The 27,281-nt window shown below is 41.5% G+C and overlaps 1 protein-coding gene across 1 annotated transcript in view; it reads right to left on the bottom strand.

Moving 5' to 3' along the window:
- The window catches only part of Morc1 (MORC family CW-type zinc finger 1), a 169,052-nt gene that overhangs the window by 135,303 nt on the left and 6,468 nt on the right, over nt 1–27,281 (bottom strand). The window contains exons 3-8 of the mRNA XM_055593130.1: nt 25,630–25,664; nt 21,772–21,840; nt 19,166–19,256; nt 18,485–18,593; nt 13,240–13,399; nt 7,624–7,729 (exon numbers count right to left, since the gene is read on the bottom strand). Of these exons, the coding sequence (XP_055449105.1) occupies nt 7,624–7,729; nt 13,240–13,399; nt 18,485–18,593; nt 19,166–19,256; nt 21,772–21,840; nt 25,630–25,664 (570 nt within the window). The remainder of the gene's footprint in view (nt 1–7,623; nt 7,730–13,239; nt 13,400–18,484; nt 18,594–19,165; nt 19,257–21,771; nt 21,841–25,629; nt 25,665–27,281) is intronic.

Raw genomic sequence — 27,281 nt, 5'->3', positions numbered from 1 at the left:
TAGCTTAAGACATGGATCTTGGTTCAGACTTCCAAAAATGAACGCAATGTTAATTAATGATTAGCACCCAAACCTGAAGAAATACCTTAATTTCTATTTTTTGATGGCTTTGGCACAGTACTCCCTAGTATATAACTCTTGGCTTTCTTTTTAATTTTTGAAGTGTGTGCGTGTGTGTGTGCGTGTGTGTGTGCGTGTGTGTGTGGTATGAGTGTAACGTGTTTGTGCATGTGTGCTTGTGTATGCAGAAGTCAAAAGTAGAAGTCAGGTAGCCTCTTCTCTGAACTTTCCACTTGTTTCTTTGTTTTTGAGACAGAGTTTCTCAGTGAACACAGTAATAACCAACTGGCAAGACAAGCTGGTCAGCCTGCTCTGGGGATCCACCTGCCTCCCGTCCCCCAAGTGTTAGGGTTACAGACATGTGTCACTGCCACTAGCTTTTTCACACAGGTGCTGGGAATTCAAACCTAAGTTTCATGAGTGTACAGCAGACACTCGGCCACATAACCATCTCCCTGATTCCAAGGAAGCTAGTTTTCATGCCTCTTTTTTCAAAGAACACTGCACAAGTTTAACATGATTACACGTTACCACGACTCATCCTGCAAGGACTGCCCATTTTCTGCATATTGCCTGGAATGTGTGTCCAATTCCTTTTTTCTCTTAGCATATTATGCTCACAGTTATAAAGTCTAACTTAATGTATGGTACATAAAAATGTAAACTTCTGCATCACCTGCATTCTGAAACTCTGAGTTATTATATACCTACAATGTCAGTTCAAATTTTAAATGAAGAGTTGGGTGTGGTGGCGCATATCTTTAATTCTAGCACTCGGGAGGCAGAGGCAGGCAGAGGAGTGTGATTTCAAGGTCAGCCTGGTCTATAAAGAGAGTTCTAGGACAGCCAGAACAGTTACACAGAGAAAAGCCTGCTCAAAAAAAAAAAAAAAAAAAAATTTTAATGAAGAATGTTGTATACCTTTAATCCCAGCACTCGGGAATCAGAAGCAGGCAGACCTCTGTGAGCTTGAGGCCAGCCTGCTTAACAGAGCAAGTTCCAGGACATCTAGGGCTTTGAAAATAGTCCCTGTCTCAACAAACAAACAAACAAACAAACAAAATGGGCACTGGAGAGATGGCTCAGAGGTTAAGAGCACTGACTGCTCTTCCAAAGGGCCTGAGTTCAATTCCCAGCAACCACATCGTGGCCCACAATCATCTGTAATAAGGTCTGGTATTCTCTTCTGGCATGCACATGTACATGCAGGTAGGTAGACCACTGCATACATAATAAATAAATCTTAGAAAACAAACAAAATATAACAAAAAGTTGAAGTGACTGGAGCACGGTGGTGGCTGAATTAATCCCAGCATCTGGGATGCAGAGGCTGGCCGTGCTCCAAGGCCAGTCAGGGCCACACAGTGAGGCCTTGTCTCAAAAACAAACCAAACAAAGCAAGGCTAGAGAGATGACTCAGTGGCTAAAAGCATAAGCTAGCCTTTCGGAGGACCTGAGTTCAATTCCCAGCAACCACATATAGCTCGTGAATGTCTGTAAGTGCAGTTTCTTGGGTTCTGACACTTCGCACTCTGGGAACATGTATGCACACCTTGCGAAGACAGACAGACATGCAGCCCTAACACCAACACATATTTTTAAAGAATTAAAAACTAAAAAAATTATATATGTGTACATGTGTATGTGACGTTTTATGTATTGATCAGGTTGTATTGATATGTTCAGAAATACAAACACACATATGCATACACACACATACACACAAACAAGGCATGAATTTGAGAGAAAGCAAAAGAAGGAACATGGGAGGGTTGGAAGGAAGAAAGGGAAGGGGGAATAATGTATTTAAAATATTAAAAAATAAAAACTTAGAATTTAAAAATGTAAGCGAAAACTAACCATCTTAGGGATAATACCACCAAATCACTGGACGCCACAGATGACACTTCCACCTCATCGCTAACAACATCGTGAGCTTGCTGTCATACTGTCACGGAGCAAGGCCTGCCGCCGCCTCACTGTTGCTGCTGCAGACCCCGCCCACAGCAAATTGAGAGAGATTCTGATTCCTACACTTCAGATCCGTGTGAGACAGTCACAAAAACCACACAAACATTCAGACTCCTTGACCAAGTAACTGTCTACCTGGGTAGACAATTTAAGAGAATAAATCAAAAGAAAGGGACGTAAGGGAATGTAAATAGAAGATACCCGGGGAGGATGAAGGCACACATATATATGAAAGGCATTCAAAAAATTTTAAGAAACCTATCGGCGTGAATATGTTTATTTTGGTCTTGTCTGTAAATAACATGACACGCTGAGACCACTGATGCCATCCACAGGGCCACGTGCAGCTGTGTACAGCCTGACAGCTCAAAATCAATATAGGCGCTTACAAACTACTTTATGAGTGGAGAAGCTATTATGAAATCTATCTTGCCAATGCCGCGTAATGGTTTGCCAATGCAGCCTATTATCAGCTTGTCAATTTAATAACAAAAAATAACACCGTAAAACACCAAAATGAAGTACTAAAATTGGTGCTCAATTAGCATATGTGAATTTATCTGTTTTCTTAAAAATGTAAAGAATGTTTTCTCACAACAGAATTTATAGTGAATAGAGTGGAAACCCAGACCCAGTGGTACAAGAGCTACATGCTTGCAATCCTAGCACTTGGGAGATGGAGGAGGAGGATGTTGAGTTTCAAGGTCACTGGCAGCTACAGTGAGCTAAAGACCAGCCTGGGCTATTTGAGAGTCTGTCTCACATAAACAAACAAACCAACAAAACAAGTGAAAGAGAGTAAATACTGAGGAAAAGCCTGTTCTCTCAGTCCAATATAAGCTTAAAAGCTTAAATTTTCACAACTCTACACACACACACACAAATAACTAAATAAATAATTTCAAAATCAGCTCAATTTCCAAAACTGAAAGTTACATAGTTCTAAGATTGAAGAGTTAATTTGGACAGATGTAGAAAGCTGCAGAGCAGCTAAAGTGGGATGTAATAATAAGCACAGAGAAAGAAATGCAAACGACTAATTATACTGCAGAACACTTGCTCTCAAAAGCGGGATGCAAACCATACTTAGCAAAATGTTTTTCAGAAGCCATTGATGACAGCTCGGGAGACCTTCATGGGCTATTCCTCTGGCCCTGTTAACTGCTCTCTAGCCTGTTGGGGGTAGCATTTGGTACTACCTATATAAACCTACTAAGCACCCCACTATCTCGAAAGCTTTGTGACACACTTTTAACAAATAAAAAATACATATCCTCTTAAGTTTTAAAAGGATTTTGAGGGTGCTAAAGAGACAGTAGGTCAAAGCCAACATGTAGCCCAACTACATCTTAGAGGAGAAAATAGCAGTGATACAGCCAAAGACCCAGTGCTCTTCCCCCTTCTTGGTGCCACCAGGCTCCACCCTGCAGGCTAGAGAGCATCGTACCCTGGGTACAGAAATCACTGTCTCCTCTTTGTGATAGTCCTTCTTCATAAAATCCCATTATCTCAGAAAGCCTTCTCATGATTGAACCATGAAAAAAAAATTGCTCAACAAACAAACAAACAAACAAAACCTGCCAAATTTAAAAACTCAAGTCAATTCCCTACACAAAACCATATGGTGCCCTAGGTCTGATTCATCTTCTTTATTTTGTAATTAACTGCATAAATGTCTTGAGAAGCTTCAGGCATCATTAGACAATCTGGAAACAGTGAGAACTTTCTCCCTCAACTTAGGGTGACAAATTATTCCTCTAATAATGTATCGTTTTCTGACATTAATGTTGAAATGCCAAGGCACGCTGACAGATAACTATTTGAAAATTTGTATTCAGGGCTTTTAAATAGCATGAAATATCAGTTTTGGAACCAACTGTTAAACAGAAGGGCAGGGGCAGCGGGAAGTGTGGAGAGTGTAATGGAGGTGCCGGTAACAACACTGGCCTCCGTCCTGATACTGGCATATTAATGTTGGCAAGGGGGTTCCCAGCACTACAGAAATTAGGCTGGATGTATTTTTTTTTCCTAAATGAACAAAATCCTCCCTATTTGTGTTTATTCAGAATTCCACGTGTTGGAAAATGAGAAAAAAATATACAATGGAAAGGTTACAAAAGGTGATGCAAGAGTATGTTGGCAAACACTTGGCTAGAGTAGACTTTCTAAGGTTTGCCTCACAGGCAAAAGAAAAGATGCTCTCTGCTAAACGGATATGTGTACATGAGTCACATGGCCTCAGGCTAAAGCCATCCTGTTGAGCACTGTAGCTACTGGCTACTACTGCTCCTGGACACCACTCCAAATTCCTGTGTGATTCTGGAGTTACTCTAGAGCCAAAGATTTTGTAAGGAAAGAAAGAACAGGAAATACCTCATGTGCATTTTTCATATTGAGACTGAAACTGTATTGTTTTGGATATATGGGATTAAATAAAATAGTACTAAAAGTGTTTCCATGTGTTTTTGACTTAACATAGCTAGTAAGAAATTTAAGATTACATTAGGTATGCCCTGGCAATGGACAAATGGACACCTTACTGTTGGTGTTGTCAGTCAGGGGCAAAGCAGATGGAAGTCCTTTGCCCATCCTAGCTTGATGCCTGGCTTCGTGGCCAAAGCTGTTTTATGCCTAGGACTCATAAAAATCAAATCAAATCAGATACAGCAGAGAAAGGGGAAGACAGACAAAAACCTACAGACCACATGCCACCCACAGACTGCCCTCCAGTGCACGGTACAGGCAGGCCATAGACACCTGCTTGCCCACACACCATGCAGTGTGGGTGGAGGATGTCATCCAGGGGCCTGTACCTGCATGGCCAGCCTGGAGCTAAAACCACCACTGTGTGTGAGTGTGTGGTAGTCAGATGGGAGAGGAAGAAAAGTGGAGTAGCGTAAGCTTTGTAGAAGAAAGATGGGACTGGAGACTCAACGCTGGAGAGAAGTAGCCTGTTGTCAGTAGCCAGCCCTGCCACCTGGGGCCCGCGTGGATATCCAGGGACTGTGCAGGACTGGCCCTGCCCCTCACTGGATGGGGCACTCCGGAGAGCTGGCCAGTCTTTCAACACTGGCAGCAAACCCACTAGAGAGTGGGCCCTGTGCCTCACCAAGGCAGCAGTGTGGAGCTGACCCTGATAGTGTGGGTGTGAGTGAGCTGGCCCCAAGGGTGTGCTTGTGGGAGAGCTGACCCCACCACTTGTCTGCCATGGGGTCGCACAGGCACAGAGGTGAATGCACCCACACACACTCCTTCAGCAGTTACGAAAGCTGGCCACAGGATCATGAGCTCAAGAGAGCTAGCCCTTTCCCTCACCAGATGCAGCACTGGGGAGAATGGGAGAATGGGCCCTGCACTTCACCTGGGAGAGCACAGCAGAAATGACCCTTGTTGGGGGGAGGGACAGGCAAGCCAGCCCCAAGGGCGAAAGCTGGGGAGAGCTGTCCCTACCACTTGTAGGCCCTGAGGTGACATAGGTGTGGGGATGGTCCCCGCCCCCACCCCTGCCTTGTCCCTTGCCACCTGCAGGAGTCCAGAGACCTGGCCCTGGGGGTCACGAGAGCAGGGGAGCTAGTTTGATGCCTGCAGCACTCAAGCAAGCCCTGCACCTCTCCTGGGCAGTACAATAGTGCTGTCTTTGGTAGATGGGGCACAGGTGAGCAGTCCTGAGGATGAAAGCAAGAGAGAGCTGGCTCCACCACTCATCTGCTGTGAGGTGGCAAGGGCATGGGGGTGACGCCCTTCTCCCTCCCCCCTTGCCACCTGCGATAATCAGGAGAGCTGGTCCTGAGGATATGAGAGCAGGCAAGCAAGCGAGCCCTGGCCCCTCACTGGCTATAGCACTCAGAAAAGCGGGTCCTGAACCTCTCCTTGAAAAACACAGTGAATGAGACAGCCCCAGGGGCTGCTCACAGGCTGAAGCACTTGGGAGAGTGGGATCTGGGCCTGGACTAGGCAGCACAGTGGAGCTGGCTCTGAAGCAAGGCTGAAAGTGAGCCAGCCCTGAGGGCATGAGAGCATGAGAGATGACCCTGCCTCCTGCTGATGGTGCCATTGGGTGATCTAGCCAGAGCAGTGCTAGAAAGCTCACCCTGGTGGGCAGATAAGGAAGACTGGGCGAGCTGACCAGCTCTGCCAGCACCCAGGCCAAGAGCCAGGGCTCTGAACTGGCCCACCCCAACATCTCTATTATTTGTGAATGGTTGGGGCATGTGAAAGGGAGAGTCCTGCTGATCCAAAGCAAAATCTCCATGACACAGGGCAATAACAGGATAACTGGGAGGAATCCTGATAAGCATCCAATATTGATGGCATCACAGAATCCAGGGATCTTGAACCAGACCAATGACTCACTGCAATGAACGTTTTCAGGTGGAGATGTGTGGACAGAGAGATATACTGTGGAACACATTGTGCCATACTATAGCTTCCACAATGAGTGTTTTCTATGCTGTGTGTGTGTGTGTGTGTGTGTGTGTGTGTGTGTGTGTGTGTGTGTGTTGTGTGCACATGTTTTACTTTGGAGGGAAGGTTGCAAGGGCAAAGAGTGAGTATGAGGGGACCGAGAGAGGAGTGGAACTGGAGTGCATGATGTGAAACTCGCAAAGAATCAATAAAAAGTTTAAAAAAAGATTAGGTAACAATACATAAAACAAACTGAGTTATAGTAAGTTAGTTTGTTTTTGAGAAAACTTACTTTTATGTGCTAAGCACTGTGTGTGTGCACACATGTGCACATCTGGAGAAGTCAGAAGAAAGCATAGGATTCCCTGAAGCCAGAGTCACAGACAACTGTGAGCTGCCCAACTAGGATTCTAGGATCAAACTCAGATCCTCTGGAAGAGCAACAAGCCCTCTTAACTGCTGAGCCAACTCTCCAGCCCCTTAAGCTGCATTTGAAGTCCCTTCTAGTCTAGAGTCTGTGACACTGCATAAACCAGTTGGCAAGCCTCGGTAAGTTATTTTAAAGCCATCTCACTCTCTGAAAGATCTTTCTTGGCCACAAGTACCTTCTCTCAGTACTTATAGATAAGAATGATTATGCTAGTAGATTTTTTTATGTACAGGGAAGTTCACATAAGGCCCTCTTGTACACACAAACTCTGTAATTGCCTTCTCATCATATTCTTTTTGTTTTCAGTCATATTCTTTTCTGCTCCCTTCTCCATCTGCAGACCCACTAATACCGACACATCTTTGTTGACCTTTGATAGCAGAAAACTCTGATGTTGTTTTAATATATGTGAAATAGGAATACATTATTAAGGAACAGGTCTTATTATCCAATAGTTTCCAAATGTTCTGGCATTCTGTGTCACCTGAAAAACATCTGGAATATATTATTTTCCAACCTTGATATCCAGAGAGTCTGAACATGAACTCTTGATGAGACCATCACATATTTAGGAAGCTGCCTAGGTCACTGGAAGTTTGAACATGTTTTGGGAACCACCTATCTTGCCTAATTTCTTTCTGTGTTTGATACAAAACGAATTGTCAGAGTGGTAAGGGTCTCAGACCTGCAGCTGGAATGTAAAGTTCCCAACTCCATTCAAACAGTGCCCACTGCCATTCAAACACACTGTTACTCACTCCTCCAGAGCTTCAGCCATCAGTATATCTTCTTTGTCAGTTTTAACATCCAACTCTGGCTCTCCACTAAGCAGCAGCTTTAAGTTATAAATAACCAGTAAAGTTCCTATTTTAAAAAAAAGGAAATATTGACTTGTCAGTACTTCAAGTACACTAAATTCTAGACATTTCTAATCACTTCATCTGTAGAATTCAGTGTGTTCTAGAGCCGTGGTTCTCAACCTTCCTAATGCTGAGACCCTTTAATACATACAGTTCTTCATGTTGCGGTGACCTCCAACCATAAAGTTCTTTTTGTTGCTACTTCACAACTGTAATTTTGCTACTTTTAAGAACTGTAATGTATGTATCTGATATGCAACCCCCATGAAGGGGGTCTTTTCACTGCCCCATCCAAAGGGGTCATGGCCCACAGGTTGAGAACTGCTGCTCTGGAGCAGATTTCATTTTTTGCTTCAGCAAAATACATTTGGATAAAATGCAAGCTGTGTCTTATGGAAAATTATACTATCTATCTGAGACCGCTGCACTTCCACAATACTCGGCTCTTAGTACTATTCAATCCACTGTCAGTCTTGCAAGCTTTGGCAGACTTTTCATAATTTTCAGTTTTAACAATTGCTAGGAGTCTGAGCCAAGTTTGTACTGTAGGTGAAGCTCACAATGGTGAAACTGAAACAAATGCAAATGAGAAAAATTAGCTTAAAACGCTGTACTTGCTTTCTGATTCTAGAACTGGCACTGGCAAAAAATTCTGTAAAAGCCAATCAGTGAATATTTTATGTTTTCAGTCCATATTGTCGCTGTCACAGCTACTCACAACTCAACTTGGTCACCACTGTACCATGAAAACAGCCAGAGAAAAAGACATAAAGGAATGAATGCAGGTGTGTTCTAATGAAATTTTATTTATAAGTATAGAGCACCAAAAAGACCAGGTAGGCTACCTGCAGCAATCCTCTTCTCCCTCTGTTCCCTCAGATCCAATCCCTGAGCCTCATCCCTGGCTCTGCATCAGAACAAGGAAGAAAGAACACATCCAGCAGAGGCAGAAGCAGACAACATTACCTAGTCCTACCATCATCCCAATCCCAGATGCCTAGATGTCAGCACAAAAACACCATCAATAATGGCTAGGACAGTATGTCTCCACTGCAGACCAGCTACTCTGCCACGGCAGGACTGAATATTCCAACCTCGCTGAAGCCCAAGAAAAAAAAAGACCGAAAAACAGCTTCATAGAGATGCTAGAGGTAATTAGAGAGAAAAATTAATAAATCTCTAAAGAAACCCAGGAACACCCAAACAAACAGTGCGAGGAAATGAATAAAACTGTTCAAGACCTTAAGATGGAAGTTGAATTAATGAAGGAAATGCAAACTGAGGGAATGCTGGAATGAACAAAATTAGAAATACAAATAGGAACTACAGAAGCAAGCTTCACCAACAGACTACAGGAGATGGATGAGAGTCTTAAATGCTGAAGATATGATGGGAAAAAAAAATGGATACACTGGTCAAAGAAAATGTTAAATCTAAAAATTTCCAAACCAAAAACAAACAAACAAACAAAGCATCCAGGAAATCTGGGACACAATGAAAAAAAAATCTAAAAATAATAGGAATAGAGAAAAAAAAAATTCCCAACTTAAAGAAAGAGATACATACAGAACACCAAATAGAATGAACCAGAACAGAAAGTCCTTTGGCATATAAAAATCAAAATACTGAACATACAGAGCAAAAGTCAATAAATATAATCTCCTACATAAAATAAACTGAAAGAAAAATCTCTATGATAAGATGTAACAAAAGGCCTTTGACAAAATCCAACAGCCCTTCATGATAAAAGGATTAGGGATACAAGGGACATACCTAACTAAACACAATGAAGGCAGTTTACAGTATGCCCATAGCCAACATCAACTTAAATTCCGCCAAAATCAGGAACAAGACAAGGTTGCCACTCACTCTTATCTATTCAATATAGTACCGAAAGTCTTAGGGAGAGAAATAAGACAACCAAAGAAGATGAAGGAGATACAAATTGGAAAGGAAGAACTCAAAGTATCTTTATTTGCAGATAATATGATATCATACACAAGTAACCCCAAAAAATACACTAAGGAGCTCCTACAACTGAGGCTGGATACAAGACTAACCCACAAAAAATCAGTAGCCCTTTTACTTACAAATGACAGACTGAAAAAAAAAATCAGGGATGTCCTTATTTTTCATTGCTGAGTAATACTCCATTGTATAGATGTACCACAGTTTCTGCATCCATTCTTCAGTTGAGGGGCATCTGGGCTGTTTCCAGCTTCTGGCTATTACAAATAAGGCTGCTACAAACATGGTTGAGCAAATGTCCTTTTTGTGTACTTGAGCCTCTTTTGGATATATACCTAGGAGTGGTATGGCTGGATCTTGAGGAAGTGCTATTCCTAGTTGTCTGAGAAAGCGCCAGATTGATTTCCAGAGTGGTTGTACAAGTTTACATTCCCACCAGCAATGGAGAAGGGTTCCCCTTTCTCCACAACCTCTCCAGAAATTATGAAATTTGCAGGTAAATGGTGGGACCTGGAAAGGATCATCCTGAGTGAGTTGTCCCAAAAGCAAAAAGACACACACGGTATATACTCACTCATATAAACACACAGCATAGGATAAACCCACTAAAATCTGTACATCTAAACAAACTAAGCAAAAGAGAGGACCCTAACTAAAATGTTCAATCCCCATCCTGAAAGGCAAAGAGGATGAACATCAGAAGAAGAAGAAAACAGGAAACAACCTAGGAACCTGCCACAGAGGGCCTCTGAAAGCCTCTGCCCTGCAGACTATCAAAGCAGATGCTGAGCCTGATGGCCAACTGATGGGCAGACTGAATGGAATTTTATGTAAGAAGTGGGAAATAGTAAGAGCTGGAGAGGACAGGAACTCCACAAGGAGAGCAACAGAACAAGAAAATTTGAACACAGGGAACTTCCCAGAGACTCATACTCCAACCAAGGACTATTCATGGAGATAACCTAGAACCCTGACAATGCAGCCACTTCTGATGAGAACTGATAGACTAAGATCAGAAAGAAGGAGAGGAGGACCTCCCCTATCAGTGGACTTGGGGAGGGGCATGCATGAAGAAAGGGGGGGAGGGTGGGACCAGGAGGGGAGGAAGGAGGGGCTTATGGGGGGATACAAAATGAATAAAGTGTAATTAATAAAAGTTAAATAAAAAATTAAAAAAAAATCAGGGAAACAACACTTTTCACAATAGCCTCAAACAATATAAAATTATCTTGTGGTAAACTCTATCCAATCAAGTGAAAGACTTGTAAGAAAAGAGCTTCAAGTCTTTAAGAAAGAAACTGAAGAAGATAGTAGAAGAGGAAAAGATCTCCCATGTTCATGGATCAGTAGGATTAACATCAGTAAAAATAGCCATTCTACCAAAAGCAATCTACAGATTCAATGCAATTCCCATTAAAATTCCAACAAAGTTCTTTATGGACCTTAAAAGAGCAATTCTCAGCTTCATATGAAAAAACAAAACCCAGGAAAGCTAAAATAATCCTTAACAATAAAGGAATAATGGAAAGTCACACCATTCCTGATCCCAAGTTATACTAGAAATCTACTGTAATAAAAACAGCATAGTGTTGGTATAAAAATAGATTGATCAGTGGAATCAAACTGAAGATTCAGACATAAACCCACATATCTATGGACAACTGGTTTAAAAAATAAACCCACAGATACACACTGGAAAAAAGATAGCACCTTTCACAAATGGTGCTGGTACTTTTATGGGACTTCTGAATGTGTAAATGAGTGAGTCTCTGATTCTTGTCTCTTCTTTTGCGGCCCTTTTATTTTCCTGTTGGCTTGTCTTACTCAACTTCAATACAATGTTTTGTTTTGTTTTTCATTTTATACTATTATATTTTATTTTGTTTAAAAATAATAAAATAGAATAAATAAATAAATACAAATCACCAAATTTGGTCTTTGTCTATGACTTGTTGACTCCTGCTCTAAAGGTATCATTAACCAAAAATATCCAAACTATTCACAGAACTGTTTACAATATGAAGACAACTGTGATTTTCAGAGAAATCAAAAAGGCAAACTAATTACATTTTTTTTGGTAGGGAGACCAACACATGGGTTAAGAACAACAACTTGGTAGTGAAAATGGGAACTATGCAGTCTAAATGCCTATATCTAAATCCTGGATCAACCACTAAACAGTGGAGTGACCTCAGGTAACACACACAGACACAAAAGTAGGAGGGGACTAGTTGGGAAGAAGGAGGCCAACCAAGTAGGAGGGGAATAAGAGATGGTAATGGAAGAGTGAGAATGATCACAAAACCGTGCATACATGCATGCAACTAACAAAAACCCCTTTTTTCTAATCTAGCCAATGGAACAAGCGTAACAAAACAAGCGAAAGTAAAAACCACTTACTAATAGTCATATGAGCACTTCAGAGTAAGAAGTCCTCTGAGAGACTAAATGATCATTAAGACATATAAATACTGCTCGTTTTCCCTCATACATAGAGCCTACATTTAACACTATTATCTCTGTGTATATACAAGTATTGATGTGTGTGAAGGGGTCACAAGATTGAAAAGAAAATTAAGACAAGGAAGAAGAGATCTTAAGGAAGGGGAGAAAGCAGAGAGTGTAGTGAGTATGAAACTAGGAAAGCAGAAGTGGGGACTAACTCAGGGAAGGGAAGGGACCAGCTGGAGCAGGGAGGTGGCCATGAAAGAGAAGAAAATATGAGGACATGTCTGAAGATGCCAAGAAAACCATTACTCCATAGTCTAACCTAAAACATTAAGATTATAGCATTTATGCTAAGATATCAATGCTAATTTAATTACCATCATTGTTTTTCACTGACAGAAGAAAAAAGTAACAATTTAAAAATACAATGCCACAGGTTATAGAAGGCATCTCAGAGATAAAGCAGGCCAAGTTGGACATCAAAGTATCAAAATCTTGCTATAAATATTATATTAATCAACACATTGCTAAGGGCAGGCAAGACACATGCAGCATTCCCTAGAGCAGACTTCTTTTTATGTTTCCAGATACAAAAATAGGGACTGTCTGAAGAAAGAACGGCACAGGGAAATTCCAGTAATTGGTGCAGTCTAGACGCTAAGAGGACAGTGGAAGCTGACAGAAATGGGATTGGGGGAGGGGGATCCATCAGTCTGGGAGAAGAATGTAGATGAAGGTTTGCTTACTCCCCCACGGGCAACAGCACATTTCTGCATCTGTTGCTAAGTCTCACAGCAATGCAGCATCACACAATCCCAGGGGATGCGACTGACGGCTGAGTGCTATGAAGTTCTGGTCTGAGGAGCCCGGTGGGCACAGCCTCTGTGGCTCCCTCAGCTCATTCAGAAGCTCAAGCCTGAGCCTTTCTCCAGTGTCAAGAATGTACAGTAACTCGTATCTGAGTTCTTTTCAGATAAAACTCATATGGACAGGATGAACGGCCACCCTCATGTGAATCCGCACCTGAGATCATTGATAACAAATTAAAAATATGAAAATGAATGCTTCCATCGAGAATTTGGCTTTTGGTGACCTTACCACATCTCCCATAGATCATGTCGAACTGCTGCATCAATTCAGCTTCGGTTTTAAATGGGGAGTATTTATAAATGATGGACAACTCTGTGCAGAACTTGTGGGGGTCGTCTGTGACACTCTTTCTCGTTCTCGTTAGCCATGAAGGTATCGGAACTACAACCTGGTTTTTAAAAACACATCAATTTATTATGAAACACACACACAAGCATTCCTTTGTTTTATTCCAATTCATTCTGTTCTTCTAAATTACAAAACCCAAAGTTAAAAGTTATTTTCCTCCTGAAGCCTAGATTTATAAGAAAGAGACAGACACTAAATAGGTATACTCAGGGTTTTGTTTTTCAAGTTCCCATTGTCGGAGCTGCTGAGCATTTGTCACCAAGCCTTGAGTTCAACCCCTGGGATGACCCACATGGTGGAAGAAAAGAACCAGTTTCCACAAATACCCTCTGGCCTCCACAAACATGCCGGTGGCTCAACAGGCAAACATACACAACACCCATACCCACACCCACACACGAACACACAGATAAAAATAAATGGCAATAAGTAGAGTTACTCCAATAACACAGCTAGAGAGTTTACAGCACTCACGCTGCCAACCCCTCCCCGCATTCCCAGAGCTTTGAACAGGTCAACCTTTGAAGTATTCAGGATTCATGAGCATAAAATCCCTCTGATATGACAGAGAACATGGAAGTGAGTGGACAGGGAGGTGGGGGAGAATCTGGAAGGAGCTGAGGTGAAGGGGTGAATATGATCGAAATATACTGTGGGAAATTCTCAAAGAATAATAATAAAAAAAAAATTTAAGCCTCTGCTATGTTAAATAGAAACCAGGTTAAAAACAATTCTGTGGGTACAGAAGCCATCAGAGAGAGACTTTCAGGGAGACAAACAAACAAACAAACAAACAAAAAACGTTGAACCCTTCAAAATAAGCTGGCTATATATGCCCACATACCCTCTACTCAGAAGGCACAGGTCCGAGGGTCACAAGTTCAGAGTCAACCTTGGCAACTTAATGAGACACTGTGTCAAAATAATTTTTTAATTTAAGCTGAGGATGCATCTCAGTGATAGAGAATTTACCTAAAATGTCTGAGATCCTGAGTTCATTCTCCAGTACATATAAAAACAAAAAATTTTAAAAAAATAGCTCAACTGGCATGAGTAAAAAAATTTAGTTATAAGAGATAATGCTATGTCCTTGAAGTAAAAACAGAATTATCTCTGAAAAAGAAACAATGAACAAATAAGGAACACTTCTTGGAAATTAGAATCATTACAGGGGAAATGTCAGAAAGGAATGAGAAGATAGCTATGGAGGAAAAGAAAAGAAAGCAAAACTACAAAGACACAGAAGTCAAGAATTTTTTCTTTTAATTTACAAATCTAAGTGTTTTCTGTTTCTGGGTCACCTCATTCAGGATGATCTTTTCTAGTTCCCACCATTTGCCTGCAAATTTCATGATTTCCTTGTTTTTAATTGCTAAGTAGTATTCCATTGTGTAAATGTACCACAGTTTCTGTATCCATTCTTCAACTGAAGGGCATCTGGGTTGTTTCCAGGTTCTGGCTATTACGAATAAAGTTGCTATGAACATGGCTGAGCAAATGTCTTTGTTGTGTACTTGAATATATTTTGGATATATGCCTAGAAGTGGTATAGCTGGATCTTGAGGAATCACTATTCCTAATTTTCTGAGAAAGCGCCAGATTGACTTCCAAAGTGGTTTTACAAGTTTACATTCCCACCAGCAATAGAGGAGAGTTCCTTTCTCCACATCCTCTCCAGCATGTGTTGTCATCTGAGTTTTTTATCTTAGCCATTCTGATGGGTGTGAGATGAAATCTCAGGGTCAAGGGGACGGGGGGGGGGGGCTACAGCTGGGATACAAAGTGAATAAATTGTAATAACAAAAAAAAATAAAAAAAATCTAAGTGTTGAAAACAGGAGCTGTAAAAGGAGACAAAAGAGAATCCAGGTGGGAAAAAAAATCATAAGTTGGATGGGAACCACTCCAGAACTGAAGCATGAGTTTCTAGAATGGAAAGAGGCTACTGTGCCCAGCACAGTGCTTGCAAATAGACCACACAGGGAAAACGCTGAAATCAGAACTGGGGATAAGGAAGGATCTCTCAGAGGGAGAAAGAAAGAGAAAAAAAGAAAGCCCATGTGAGAGGACAAAATGAAGTTAAATAGCTTCAGATTTTTCTTTCTTCTCCCCCTCCCCACCCTGCTCATGGCCAAAAGCCACCAGCACCCAGTATTCCCAGACGGCCTCCCACCCAATGACTACCCAGTCCCGACCCTGCTTAGCTTCTGAGATCAGATAAGATCGGGCATGTTCAGGGTGGTATGGCCATACATGGCTTCAGATTTTTCTATCACAAGACTAGAAACTTGATGACAGAGCAATGCATTCCAAATCTCAAAGGAAAATAAAGCCTAGCGTAGAAATAACATCAAGCCAAACTATTACCAAGTGTAAGGTAGGATCAGATGTTTGGGCATAGAGAGTCTCTCTGCCTCAGGAACCAAGTATAGTATGGGTTACACCAAGTGGACTTGCTACACACACACACACACACACACACACACACACATACACACACACACACACACACGGGAGATTTAGTATCTGAGAGCTGACATAGGAGATGGTTGGAGAGGGTTGACATACAGGATGAAGGAAAGACAAATCCTGCATGGCAGCTGAATGCCAACCTTGGAGGCAGAGGCATGAGCCACAGTGAGGGGCGGGCTCCAGAGCAGAGCTTACTGGGGAAGATGGTAATGACTGCAGTGTGAGGATGGGGTTAACCAAATGGTGCAAACAGGGAAAGCTGAGGACATTATCAATGACAGCGGTAAGCACACACAACACTAGGTGATTGTTCATTCCAGATAAAACAAGAGGTTCGTGAGAGAACAACCACCATGGGATAGTTTATGGCATACGCTCAGGTGACATGGTGTCACCTTAGAATGTAAAGCCCGAAGACCAAAAACTCAAGTGACAACACATGCTGGAGAGGATGTGGAGAAAGGGGAACCCTCCTCCATTGCTGGTGGGAATGTAAACTTGTACAACCACTTGGGAAATCAATCCGGTGCTTTCTCAGAAAATTAGGAATAGTGTTACCTCAAAATCTAGCTATACCACTCCTAGGCATATATCCAAAACATGTTCAAGTACACAACAAGGACATTTACTCAACCATGTTCATAGCAGCTTTATTTATAAGAGCCAGAATCTGGAAACAACTCAGATGTCCCTCAGCGGAGAAATGGATACAGACATTGTGGTACATTTATACAATGGAATACTACTCAGCAATTAAAAACAAGGAAATCATGAAATTTCCAGGCAAATGATAGAAACTAAAAAAGATCATCCTGAGTGAGGTATCCCAAAAGTAGAAAGACACACATAGTATATACTCACTTATAAGTGGATATTAGACATATAATATAGGATAAACATACTAAAATCTGTACACCTAAAGAAGCTAAGCAAGAAGGAGGGCCCTGGGTAAGATGTGCAATCCTCATTCAGAAAGGCAAATGGAATACACATTTGAAGAGGGAGGAAACAGGGAACAGGACAGGAGCCTAATATAGAGGGCCTCAGAAAGACTCTATCCAGCAGGGTATCAAAGCAGATGCTGAGACTCACACCAAACTCTGGACAGAGTGCAGAGCATCTTATAAAAGAAGGAGGAGATAGAAAGACCTGGAGGGGACAGGAGCTCCACAAGGAGAGCAAGAGAACCAAAAATTCTGGGCACAGGGGTCTTTTCTGAGACTGATACTCCAACTAAGGACCATTCAATGATATATCCTAGAACCCCTGCACAAATCTAGCCCATGGCAGCTCAGTCTCCAAGTAGGTTCCCTAGTAATGAGAACAGGGGCTGTCTCTGACATGAACTCAGTGGTTGGCTCTTTGATCACCTTCCCCTGAGGGGGGAGCAGCCTTACCAGGCCACAAAGGAAGACACTGAAGACAGTCATGAGACCTGATAGACCAGGGTCAGAGGGAAGGGGAAGAAGACCTCCCCTATAAGTGGACTTGGGGAAGGCATGGGAAGAGAAGAGGGAGGGAGGGTGGGATTGGGAGGGGATGAGAGAGGGGGCTATAGCTGGGATACAAAGTGAATAAATTATAATAAATAAAAAATAAAAGCACTACTGGGGTATTTTCTAAGAAATAAACTCCTTAATATGACTTCATGGTAGGAGTTCTATTTCCTTTATTCTCAAGAGTTCTAGGGAAGGAAAAAAAAAAAAAAGGAATGTAAAGCCCGAAGAGGATGCACACTGGGGGGAGGGGGTGTCTGTGTTTGGTGTGTTTGAGGTCCTCTTTGACTAAAGGCTGCTTTGGTCCAGACACCACCCCTGCAGCAGGTTCATACTGCCATAGCTCAAACCCCACACCCATCTTCACAGACCAGCCTCCCCGGATGCAAGTTATATTGTGACTTCAAGCCCCTCACTGGCCACTCATGGCTCTCTAAGCTCTCTCTCCACGCTGTTGATTCCTGACATTCTGCTAATAACAGCCACACATGCTCACTGAGCAGCATTCTTTTACCAACACTCCAGTTTTGTTATTTAACCACTTTCTATGTGTCTGACTTATCCTGTGATGAAGCAGAAAATGTTTTAATGGTGACAGGGTCTTCAGCTGTTTTTTTTTTCCCCCTTCCAAAGACTCTAACCATTGCTAAGCAGTCAGCATTTGAAATATGAATATGGTGTACCGAATTACAATTGACATTCATAACACGATTCAAACACTGTAAATTAACGAACTGTCTGAAGTTCAGCTAAAGGAGCTGAAAATGTGGCCACCAGAGTTAACAATTTTAAGTCCATTTTGCATTCGGTTTCTTTATAGACTGTGTTTCTAAGTCTCTGACCTCAACAGTTTATTTATTTAAAAAGTGATAAGCTGTGTATGACACAAATGGTGGAAAGGTCCCTGGAGGCTTCCCCAAGAAATATTACTGTGCCAAAGACAGCTTCTGATTCTGGGAGATTTGGGCACAAGGAGAACAAAATTAAGTTCTCCAAAAAGGCCTCCGGTGACCCCATAGTGTACAGAGACCTTCTGTCCATTCCTCAAACATACGCCTGAACCTAATCTGCAAGGAGTGTAGCCAATGTCATCTCCTGAGAGGCTAAATGAAAACTGCACTGTTGCCATGGAAATGAAAAGAAAGCCCCGTCTCTTACCTCAGTGAGGCCTTCTTTTTCACAGAAAGTCTGAGAAAAGAACAGACAGGTCATGGTCTCTTCCTTCTTTGTGAAAAGAATGAAGTCTTTGCCAATTCTCATGGACCCGCTATATTAAAAAGGAAGAGCACCATGATTTACATACAGACACCAATAAAGGAGAACAAAAGGCATGATTTCGTTCACTGTTACAGGTTGTTCTTTTCGATAACCCTTCTCCTTGGCTCATCCCCTGGAGTACACAAATGTTTTCTAATTCTCAAAGTAGAAGGGATGAATCTGAGCAGATCTTACTTTAGATATGGCAGCCTGAGAGAAGTTCCAGCCAAGGCTGAAAAGACCAATTACTGGGGCCTGAAAGGAACCACTCATGTCTCACTTACGTTGAAGCAAACTAAAGGAAGCTGCAGATACCACACCAATGCTCAACTATCCTTTGAGAAACAGAACATAAAGATGCAATGACACCTGGCTGCTTTTGGATGCCTATGAAAAGACTCAACTTGTTCTACATTAGAGGCTTTTTAATGCCATAAACAGCTGAGTCAGTTGTGGGTATAAATATTCCAAAGTAAGTTTAGAGGATACCTAGAACTTTTGGTATCCTACTTGTAAATATTGCTTCCATATTCCTTTCAGTATCAGCCAATAACTAGTATCTTAAGAAGAAACAATTCTCACCTCTTAAGCCCATTGCCATATTGCCCAATGAAGTTCAAGGTGGACAACCGTTTCTTGGATGTTCCGAAGTAAATGATGTCTGAAGCTTCCTCTGGAATCAACAGAGATTTCTTAATGTAATTACAAGAGTCTGACTTCAGCATGTGGTTAGCTATTTCGCCCATGCCTCAGGACATTAGGACAAATCCATAGCTTTTGATACAGCCCAAACAAGGAATCTGGTGTCATGACCCAGAATCACAAAGATTCTCATGGTGATGTATGGAAGGTCAGACAGGCCTAGCCAGGTGACCTTGGATAAAGTTTAAAATATTGGGCCTTAGTTTCCTTGTTTCTAAAAGGGAAGGGCTAATACCGCAGTTGTGACAAAGATGAAGAAAACAAATTAAATTAGCTGATACAGCTGTAAAATGTTTCATACACCACCTTGAGCATAAGAAGTGTTAAATGTGAATGCTGCAGTTTGTCTGCTAGCTAGTAACTTTCTCCTGGGCATGGTCCTGGTTCAGGTCTCTGAGGACAGAGAGATTTCTCCACTGCTGCATGGGGAGCAAGGAGATTGTTTCCAGACTTGTAGATTCATAGTTCTCATCTCTCCAAAGCATTCAGGATTCCAGCAAGGAGTCCTCTGCACTTCAGCATACCTGATCTTCTGACTATGAATGTTCTTCCTATTAGCCTGCCAAGGACACGCTCAGAGTGACGTGGGGGCCCTATGCCCCTTTGGCCACAGACAGGCATCACAGATCAGCATCACATGGTGTGAGGTATTTAAAGGCCGCTAACACCATTAGTCTGAAACTAAACACATTTGCCAACATGTTCTCCTAAGGAGGTAAGCCAAGCCATAAGTGGAGCATCCATGATAATATTAGCCAGCATTTATTGACAGGTTCATCAGTATTAAAAATATACCTCACATGCATTTTCTACTTCGCTTACAGGAGGACATTAAAATCTGTATTAGGGTAGGAAAAAGAAAAAGAAATTAAAATCATGTCCTATATGATTAAGTGAGGGGGAAAAAGGGATGTGACAGAGAAGCAAAGAAGTATGTTCTTCAGATAGAATGATTAGGAAATGGCATTGAAGAAGGTCAGCCCCTGAGAGGAAGATCAAATGATGAGGGTCCTGCCAGGTCTGGCTGGAGATCTGTAAGTGAGAAAGTGAGTACTCTGAGAGAAATACCAAGAGGTAGATGGAGCTAACTGTAAGACTATGAGCTGCCTGTGAAGGGAGGGAGTCTGAGCCTGGCTGCATTGTTTTCCTCTGTGGTAAGGCTGCTCCCCTCTCAGGGAGAGGTGATCAAAGACCCTGCCACTGAGTTCATGTCAGAGTCAGCCCTATTCCCCTTACTAGGAAACCCTTTTGGACACTGAGCTGCCATGGGCTACATCTATGCAGGGGTTCCATGTTATCTCCATGCATGGTCATTGGTTGGAATATCAATCTCAGAAAAGACCCCTGTGCCCAGATTTTTTGGTTCTATTGCTCTTGTGGAGCTCCTGTCCCCCAGCAGGGCATCAAAGCAGATGCTGAGACTCATAGCAAAACTTTGGGCAGAGTGCAGGGAATCTTATGAACGAAGGGGGAGACAGGAAAATCATGACTTTAATCAAAAGAGACCAGGGAAAACTATCTGAACAAAGTAAGAACAAGCTGCTGAGTGGGGCATCAGTGGGCATTTTCTAAACTTGCCCAGTGGCTATTAGGAACAAAAGATGGTTATCAAAGCTAAAGAAAAGTTAACTGCTTTCCTTGTGTTCTCAGTCGTGATGGCCACCCTTTCCACACATATGTGAATGACTGGTCTGCTTGGACTCCGTCACTATTTTCTAAATAGAGTGGTTCAGAACCCTAGCTAAAGAAACATAAAGCATTATAAGAAGTGCAGGTTAGATCCAAAACAACACACAGCCATGTTCAGAAGCATCATTTGAGCTGCCCAGAGTCAGTACTGTGCTCCCATGATGTACTGACTGGGGCTACCCTTAAATATACAAAGATAAATCCAAAACTGTATTGTGGATGTATCTGCTATGATGGGAACATTCAGTCAACGCAACTGAACCTTTGAACAAGAAGAGGGAGAAGACCCACAAGCTGCTAAGAACAAGGAGAAACAACCTCTCTCTCTCTCTCTCAAGGTTATGCAGAAAATTAGTAATAGCCTAAAGGCATTGGAAACTGCCTCAGGGCTCCTGCAACTAACAGGTAAAAAAAAAAAAAAAAAAAAAAAAAAAAAAAAAAAAAAAAAAAAGCAAGAAAAAGACCTCGAAGTCTATTCTGTTCCCATTTGTAGTCTGTTCATTCCTGGGTGTTTCTGTCTTACAATCAGTATGATTTGTCTTTCATGTGCTCTGACTATAGCATGTATAGTCATTTTGTGTCTTGGTTTAGATGGTTAAAATGAATTTATTTTGCCAGCTAGAATATTTAAGCCTCAAAAAAAAAAAAAAATCCAAAACAAGTTGTCTGCAATATATTTGCCCTAATTGTTCCATATCTCTGTTTGGAATAGATAGTTCGATTTATTTTTATTTATTTTCCAGGTTTGCAGACTTCTTCCTTCCACGGCCAGCTAGGTAACAAGATAATTAACTTACCAGGGCTCATGCCACATCCGTCATCCAGGAAACACAACATGAATCCTCCCTGTAGTGTTTCATTATACACTGTAAGAGAAAGCAGTTATTCCTAATAAATATTGGGCTTAATTTGTTCATCAGAAAAATCACGCTGCTCCCGTAATTATTTGCCCTACTCCATGGCAGTCATGGAGCCCCAGGTATGGAAGAGAGATGGGCTTGGAATGGAATCTTGGCTATAGCTTCCTAAGAAACTGCAGGGGGAAAACAATCACACAGCAAAAATTATTTAAATTAACACGCAGCATCTGCAGGTGGATAAATTATGCATACAGCAGGACAGAGCCTGCACAGGACCTGAACTGGCCCTTTAAATTCCAGGTAATTTTCCCGAGAGAAGGGGGAAAATGTTACTGTGAGAGGTGACCCCCAGGATCTGTTTATCAACCTGATCATCCCTTATGCCCTTCCAACAATGCAGTGATTCTAACATAAATCTGGGCCATTCTTATTAAACTCATCAGGCTCCCTTCTAAGTAGTTAATTCCTCTGAGAGCCGTTGGTGAGTGTTTCTTTGTAGCAGCAAATATTTGCTTCTTAATGATGCTTTTGATTTCTGGAAAGGGGAGAGTCATTTGAAGTCAATTTTGATGATGAAGAGATGCCATTAAATTACATAATCTCATCTGCGGTTTAAAATGTTAAAGGTGTAACCACAACTAATAAAGCTAATTTTAGATACAGTCTGTAAACCAGCTCTGACAATAATTTCGACAGCTGGATATGAGGACTAACACATTTCCTTTTTAAATAATAGTGCTATTGAGGATTAACATACGCACAACAAGTAACATATGGCTGAAACATATAGCTTTATTAACTTTGACATGTGCATGAAAACGTCACAATCCAAGAGAACACACCTAACAGCTCAAATATTTCCTCCTTCCATACCTGATCACCATGACCTAGTCCTCAGACAGTCATTGACATGCTTTCTGTTGCTTTAAGTTTTTATCATATTTAAATCAACTATATATTCAAAGTCCAATTAGAATTCACATTTAAAATTCAAGACAGCCAACGAGTAAATATCAAAGGATACACTCAGTTGTACTAACCCATTTTTGTTACTGTAACTAAACACTTGAGGCTTGATAATTTGTGAGAGAGAAAAACAGCTCATGAATCTGCAGGTCTAAGAGCATGGTGCCATTTTCTGCTCAGCTCTGTAAGGGCTTCATGGTATACCAAATGCCAGTGGGAATACCGAATGCAAGAGCATGTGAGAGAGTGACCACCTGGCAAGTCAGGAAGCCACAAGCCCGGAACCAAACTTCATGACAACCTACTTACAACAGCGTTAGTGTCTTCTGAGGATGAGCTCCCCAGGGCTCTAATCACCCCATACTATGCCTGACCTTTAAAGTCCCCTTATCCCTTACCATTTTCCACTGAGGGCTAAGTGCCTAATATAGGAATCTTCAGAGGACAAACCACATTCAAACCATAAAACTAATTTGGGAGCTGGGCAAGGTGGTGCATGCCTGTAATCCCAGCACTCAGGGAGGCAGAGGCAGGCGGATCTTTGTAAGTTCTAGGCCAGCCTGCTCTACAAAGTAAGTCCAGGACACCCAGGGTTATACAGAGAAATCCTGTCTCAAAAAACCAAAGCGGGGAGGGGGAAACTAATCTGGGGAGATTCACAGGGGTTTGATTTTGTACTTGTGCTAAGAGCTGCTCCTCATTATCCTCTGTCTTCGGGGACTGGGACTGAGAAGTACCTGGCCCAGGGTACTGCTTAGCCTCAGCAGCTATACACAAAAATGACAGCCAAATCTGAAGATTTTTAAATATAGTAACTCATGGAAGAGACAATAAAACACAAAAATACATTTCTTTCAAAAACAGCTTAGAAAGACCAAGATTCCCCAGAAAGACCAAGATTCCCCTGACAGACACACTAAACACATATATTCATATGTCATTGGGAGCTTAGGGGTAAATCTAGGCATTCCCACTATCCACAAGGAGACAGTCTTATCCCACCTCCTTAAAGCAATCATTCTGGGACTAGAGAGATGCCTCTGGGGTTTAGCTCACATGCTGCTCTTGCAGAGGACCCAAATCTGGTTCCCAGCACCCACATCAGGCGGCTCGTAATTGCCTGTAACTCCTGCTCTTGGGGAACCCAACATTCATTTCTGGATTCTGCAGGGGCCTTCACTCACATGCACAAACCCACCCATGCACAGAAATACATACGCACATCATTAAAAGACAATAAAAATGAATCTTTCTTTAAAAGGTATGGGGCTCAGAGCTCTACTGACTGTTAATCAGCCTGTCTTTCCCCAAGTAAACACCATCAATCAGCTCGTCCACCAGACTTAAGCCTTTCTCTAGGTTTCCTGTTTGCACTAGGCTTTGGCCAAGTCAAAACTTGAGTGCTATCCACCTCCTCCACAACAAGGACATGAGCCCTCAGTGTCTGGCTCTCTACTTCTCACTGCCTCTGGAATTAAACTACTCTATTAGGCTTTGTTGATTTCACTCAGAAAATCTGGATTTTCTGAAGTGACAGCAACAGCTCCCTAACTTTGTCCTCTCCTAATCACAGCGTGCAAACCTGATTCTGGCCAGCTATTCACGTCACCTCTCCTGCTTAAATCCTATCCTGCCTTCCCACTGCTCTCAAGGAAGAAAAAAAAAAAAATTCAAGCTACATCACATATCATACTTCTCTGTTATGCCTGCCCCCACTACCTCTCCAACTCCAAGCATCCCCTCACTTGACCATAATGCCAAACAAATACTTTCCCTGAAACTAATCTTGAATATCTCCTCAGACTGAATGCATAGCACAAACCCTCCCCATGCCAGATCCACCAGCTAGGTCACGTCTGTTTCCCTTTCAGATGAGCTGGTATTAAGGTTTCTTCTAGAAGCTTTCTTAATACTTCCTTGTCTTTAGGTACCTGAGTGTTATCTATTTTTTTTTTCCCTTTGTGATCATCTAATTCTAATGTTGGATCTGTGAGCATATTTACTCTCTCAAAAAAAAAAAAAAAAAACTACATACCCCATCCTAATATTATGTCCCACTGACAGACTCATTTGTTCATTTATTTCTCAAACTTTTCATAATTTGAACAGGAAGACCGAAGAGAGCATCATTTATTGTGTCCCATGTCTTGGGATTTCGATGCCTACAAATCTTATGAAGCCTAAGTGATATGAGACACATTTTGCACAGAGATGGAATCACATCATGGACAATATCCTCTCTCGTGTGACCAAAACTAACAGAATGACGGCTGTGTTGGTGTAGAAAGGCAGCATTAACTGCATCACAGAAACTAATGTCGTTAGCATCATAATCTACCAAGACTCACTAAGAAGCGCACAAAACACTCAGGGACCACAAATGAAGCCAATAAAGAAAATACTCTTGCTTTGTGCTTTGTAGCAGTTGGACAATTATCTGTACCACATAGTCACTTAAGCTTTTTTAAACTGTGGTAAGTCAGAACTGATGTATGCTTAATTATGAATAACTATTACATTAATGTGATTTTTAAAAATAAAACTGCTTCTCATGGCAAAAAAAATTCATGGCTCCGTATCACTCAGAGATTTTCACAAAACTCTAGAAGACATCATTTTGTAAACGGACCCTCCAGTTAGTGAGCAATTTGACCCTCAAGAGTATGCATTTCTCAGTTTGGTTTCCCACAGGGTCACTGCGTTCACAAAGCACTTACATTGCATTAAAAATCTATAGAATGTGGTGTGATCTGATGAAATAAAATAGAAGCAAAGTAGCCACAGGCTTTTTCTTAGAAGAAAAAAACAAGAAAGGAAATGTGTGCTCACCTGAAAACACATCAAGTCTTAAAGCCCCAGCATCCCTGGAAACAATACAAAAATAACATTGGTTCATAGAAAAATTGGATCTTAAAAATAACATCAGTCTCAATAGCTTATGTGAGGTATGACCTATTGTCAGATATCAAACAATACAGAAATCATAAATCACTTAAGATCAATTTCTACGATGGTTCACTGTGCATTTATATGCAAAGAAATGTCATCACCCATAATTTAGGAATATTACAAAAGCTAAAACTTAGTACCTTACAAGACTGGAGATGGAATTTAGTGGCAGTTATTAAAAAAAAGGTTCAAAATGAATATAAATATAGTGTTTACATTTCTAAAACTTCCTGGAGAATAATACAAAGCCATAGGAAGACTTTCATAATATGTTCCAGATCAAAACCGAAAAAGAAAATTACTATGTCATTTGTACCATACGACCACATTTTAAAAGGCATATATTATATACATGTTCAAATAAAACGTATTTCTTTGCAATGATGGGGGTGAAGCCCCAAGCCTCACACATGCTGGGAAAATGCTTTATCCACCCCTCAAAATGTTAATAAAGTTTTTTTCTATAAAGACAAACTATGGCCTGTGGACTCGGTGTAGCTCATCAACTGTTTATAAATAAAGTTTTATTAGAACACAATCATACTTGTTCATTTATATACTGACTATGGCTTTCTTAGCGCTATGTCGGCAGAACTGAATCATTTCAGCAGAGGCTGGACAGCCTTCTGAGACAAATGTATTTATTTTCTAGTCTTTTACAGAGAAATATTCTGATTCCTGCTTTATGAGATGAGATTACCGATGATTTTTTTGTTTTGCTTTCATTTTTGTCTTGTATTCTCAGTTTTGTAAATTCACAGCCAATTTTTGTATTTCAAGATTTATTAAAGTGAAAATTATAAAGCAAAGGAGGAAGGCGAAGGCCCCCCAGATCCAGGCTACCATACCAGGTGTGAGAGAAAAGACAAGGACAGTGAGAGATGAGGTCTCTGTTGATGAGGAAGAACATGTCTTAGGGGAAGGGAGAGTCTGAGGAGAAGGGTGGGGCTGGGTCAGCTCTGTCTGACTGAGTGCTGACTGAGTCATAGAGAGACTAAGTTCTGTCATGGGTATAACCAGTGATAGGCAAGTCCATGACCCTCCAGAAACACCCACCAGTCTCAAGCCATAAACCACACCAAATAGACTGAGAGGAGGCGTACTGCATTCACCCTGCCAGCAAGATAATGAGCTACTTTTGCTTCTTCCTGTAGCTGAAAGTACCTTGAGCTTATCGTTATATAGAAATTCTGTAAGAATCCCTGCCATTTCTTAACTATTGCAATGGAAAGCAAGCTATGTGGGATATAACTTTATTCTCCTCCAGCCCTAACTACAGTCCCATGTAGCTATCAATACTTCCACTGCACAGTTACACCTTTCACTAAGAACCATGGACACGCTTGTGCTCAATAAACGCTATTGAACTCAAAAGTTTGCTGGGTTTGTTTGTTTGTTTTTGCTTTCTGTATGTTAGATATCTAATAAAGGGCCAGACTGATGAGAACAAATATTCTAATGCTCCCAGAGGAAACTGAAAATTTTAAAGAAATGGCTGGTTTATATAGAATGCCCACTAGATGCTTCATGTC

Source organism: Psammomys obesus, unplaced genomic scaffold (genome assembly GCF_907164565.1).
Source record: "Psammomys obesus unplaced genomic scaffold, mPsaObe1.curated_primary_1811, whole genome shotgun sequence".
In the NCBI taxonomy this organism is placed as follows: domain Eukaryota; kingdom Metazoa; phylum Chordata; class Mammalia; order Rodentia; family Muridae; genus Psammomys; species Psammomys obesus.
This window is presented reverse-complemented; position numbering and strand designations above follow the sequence as displayed.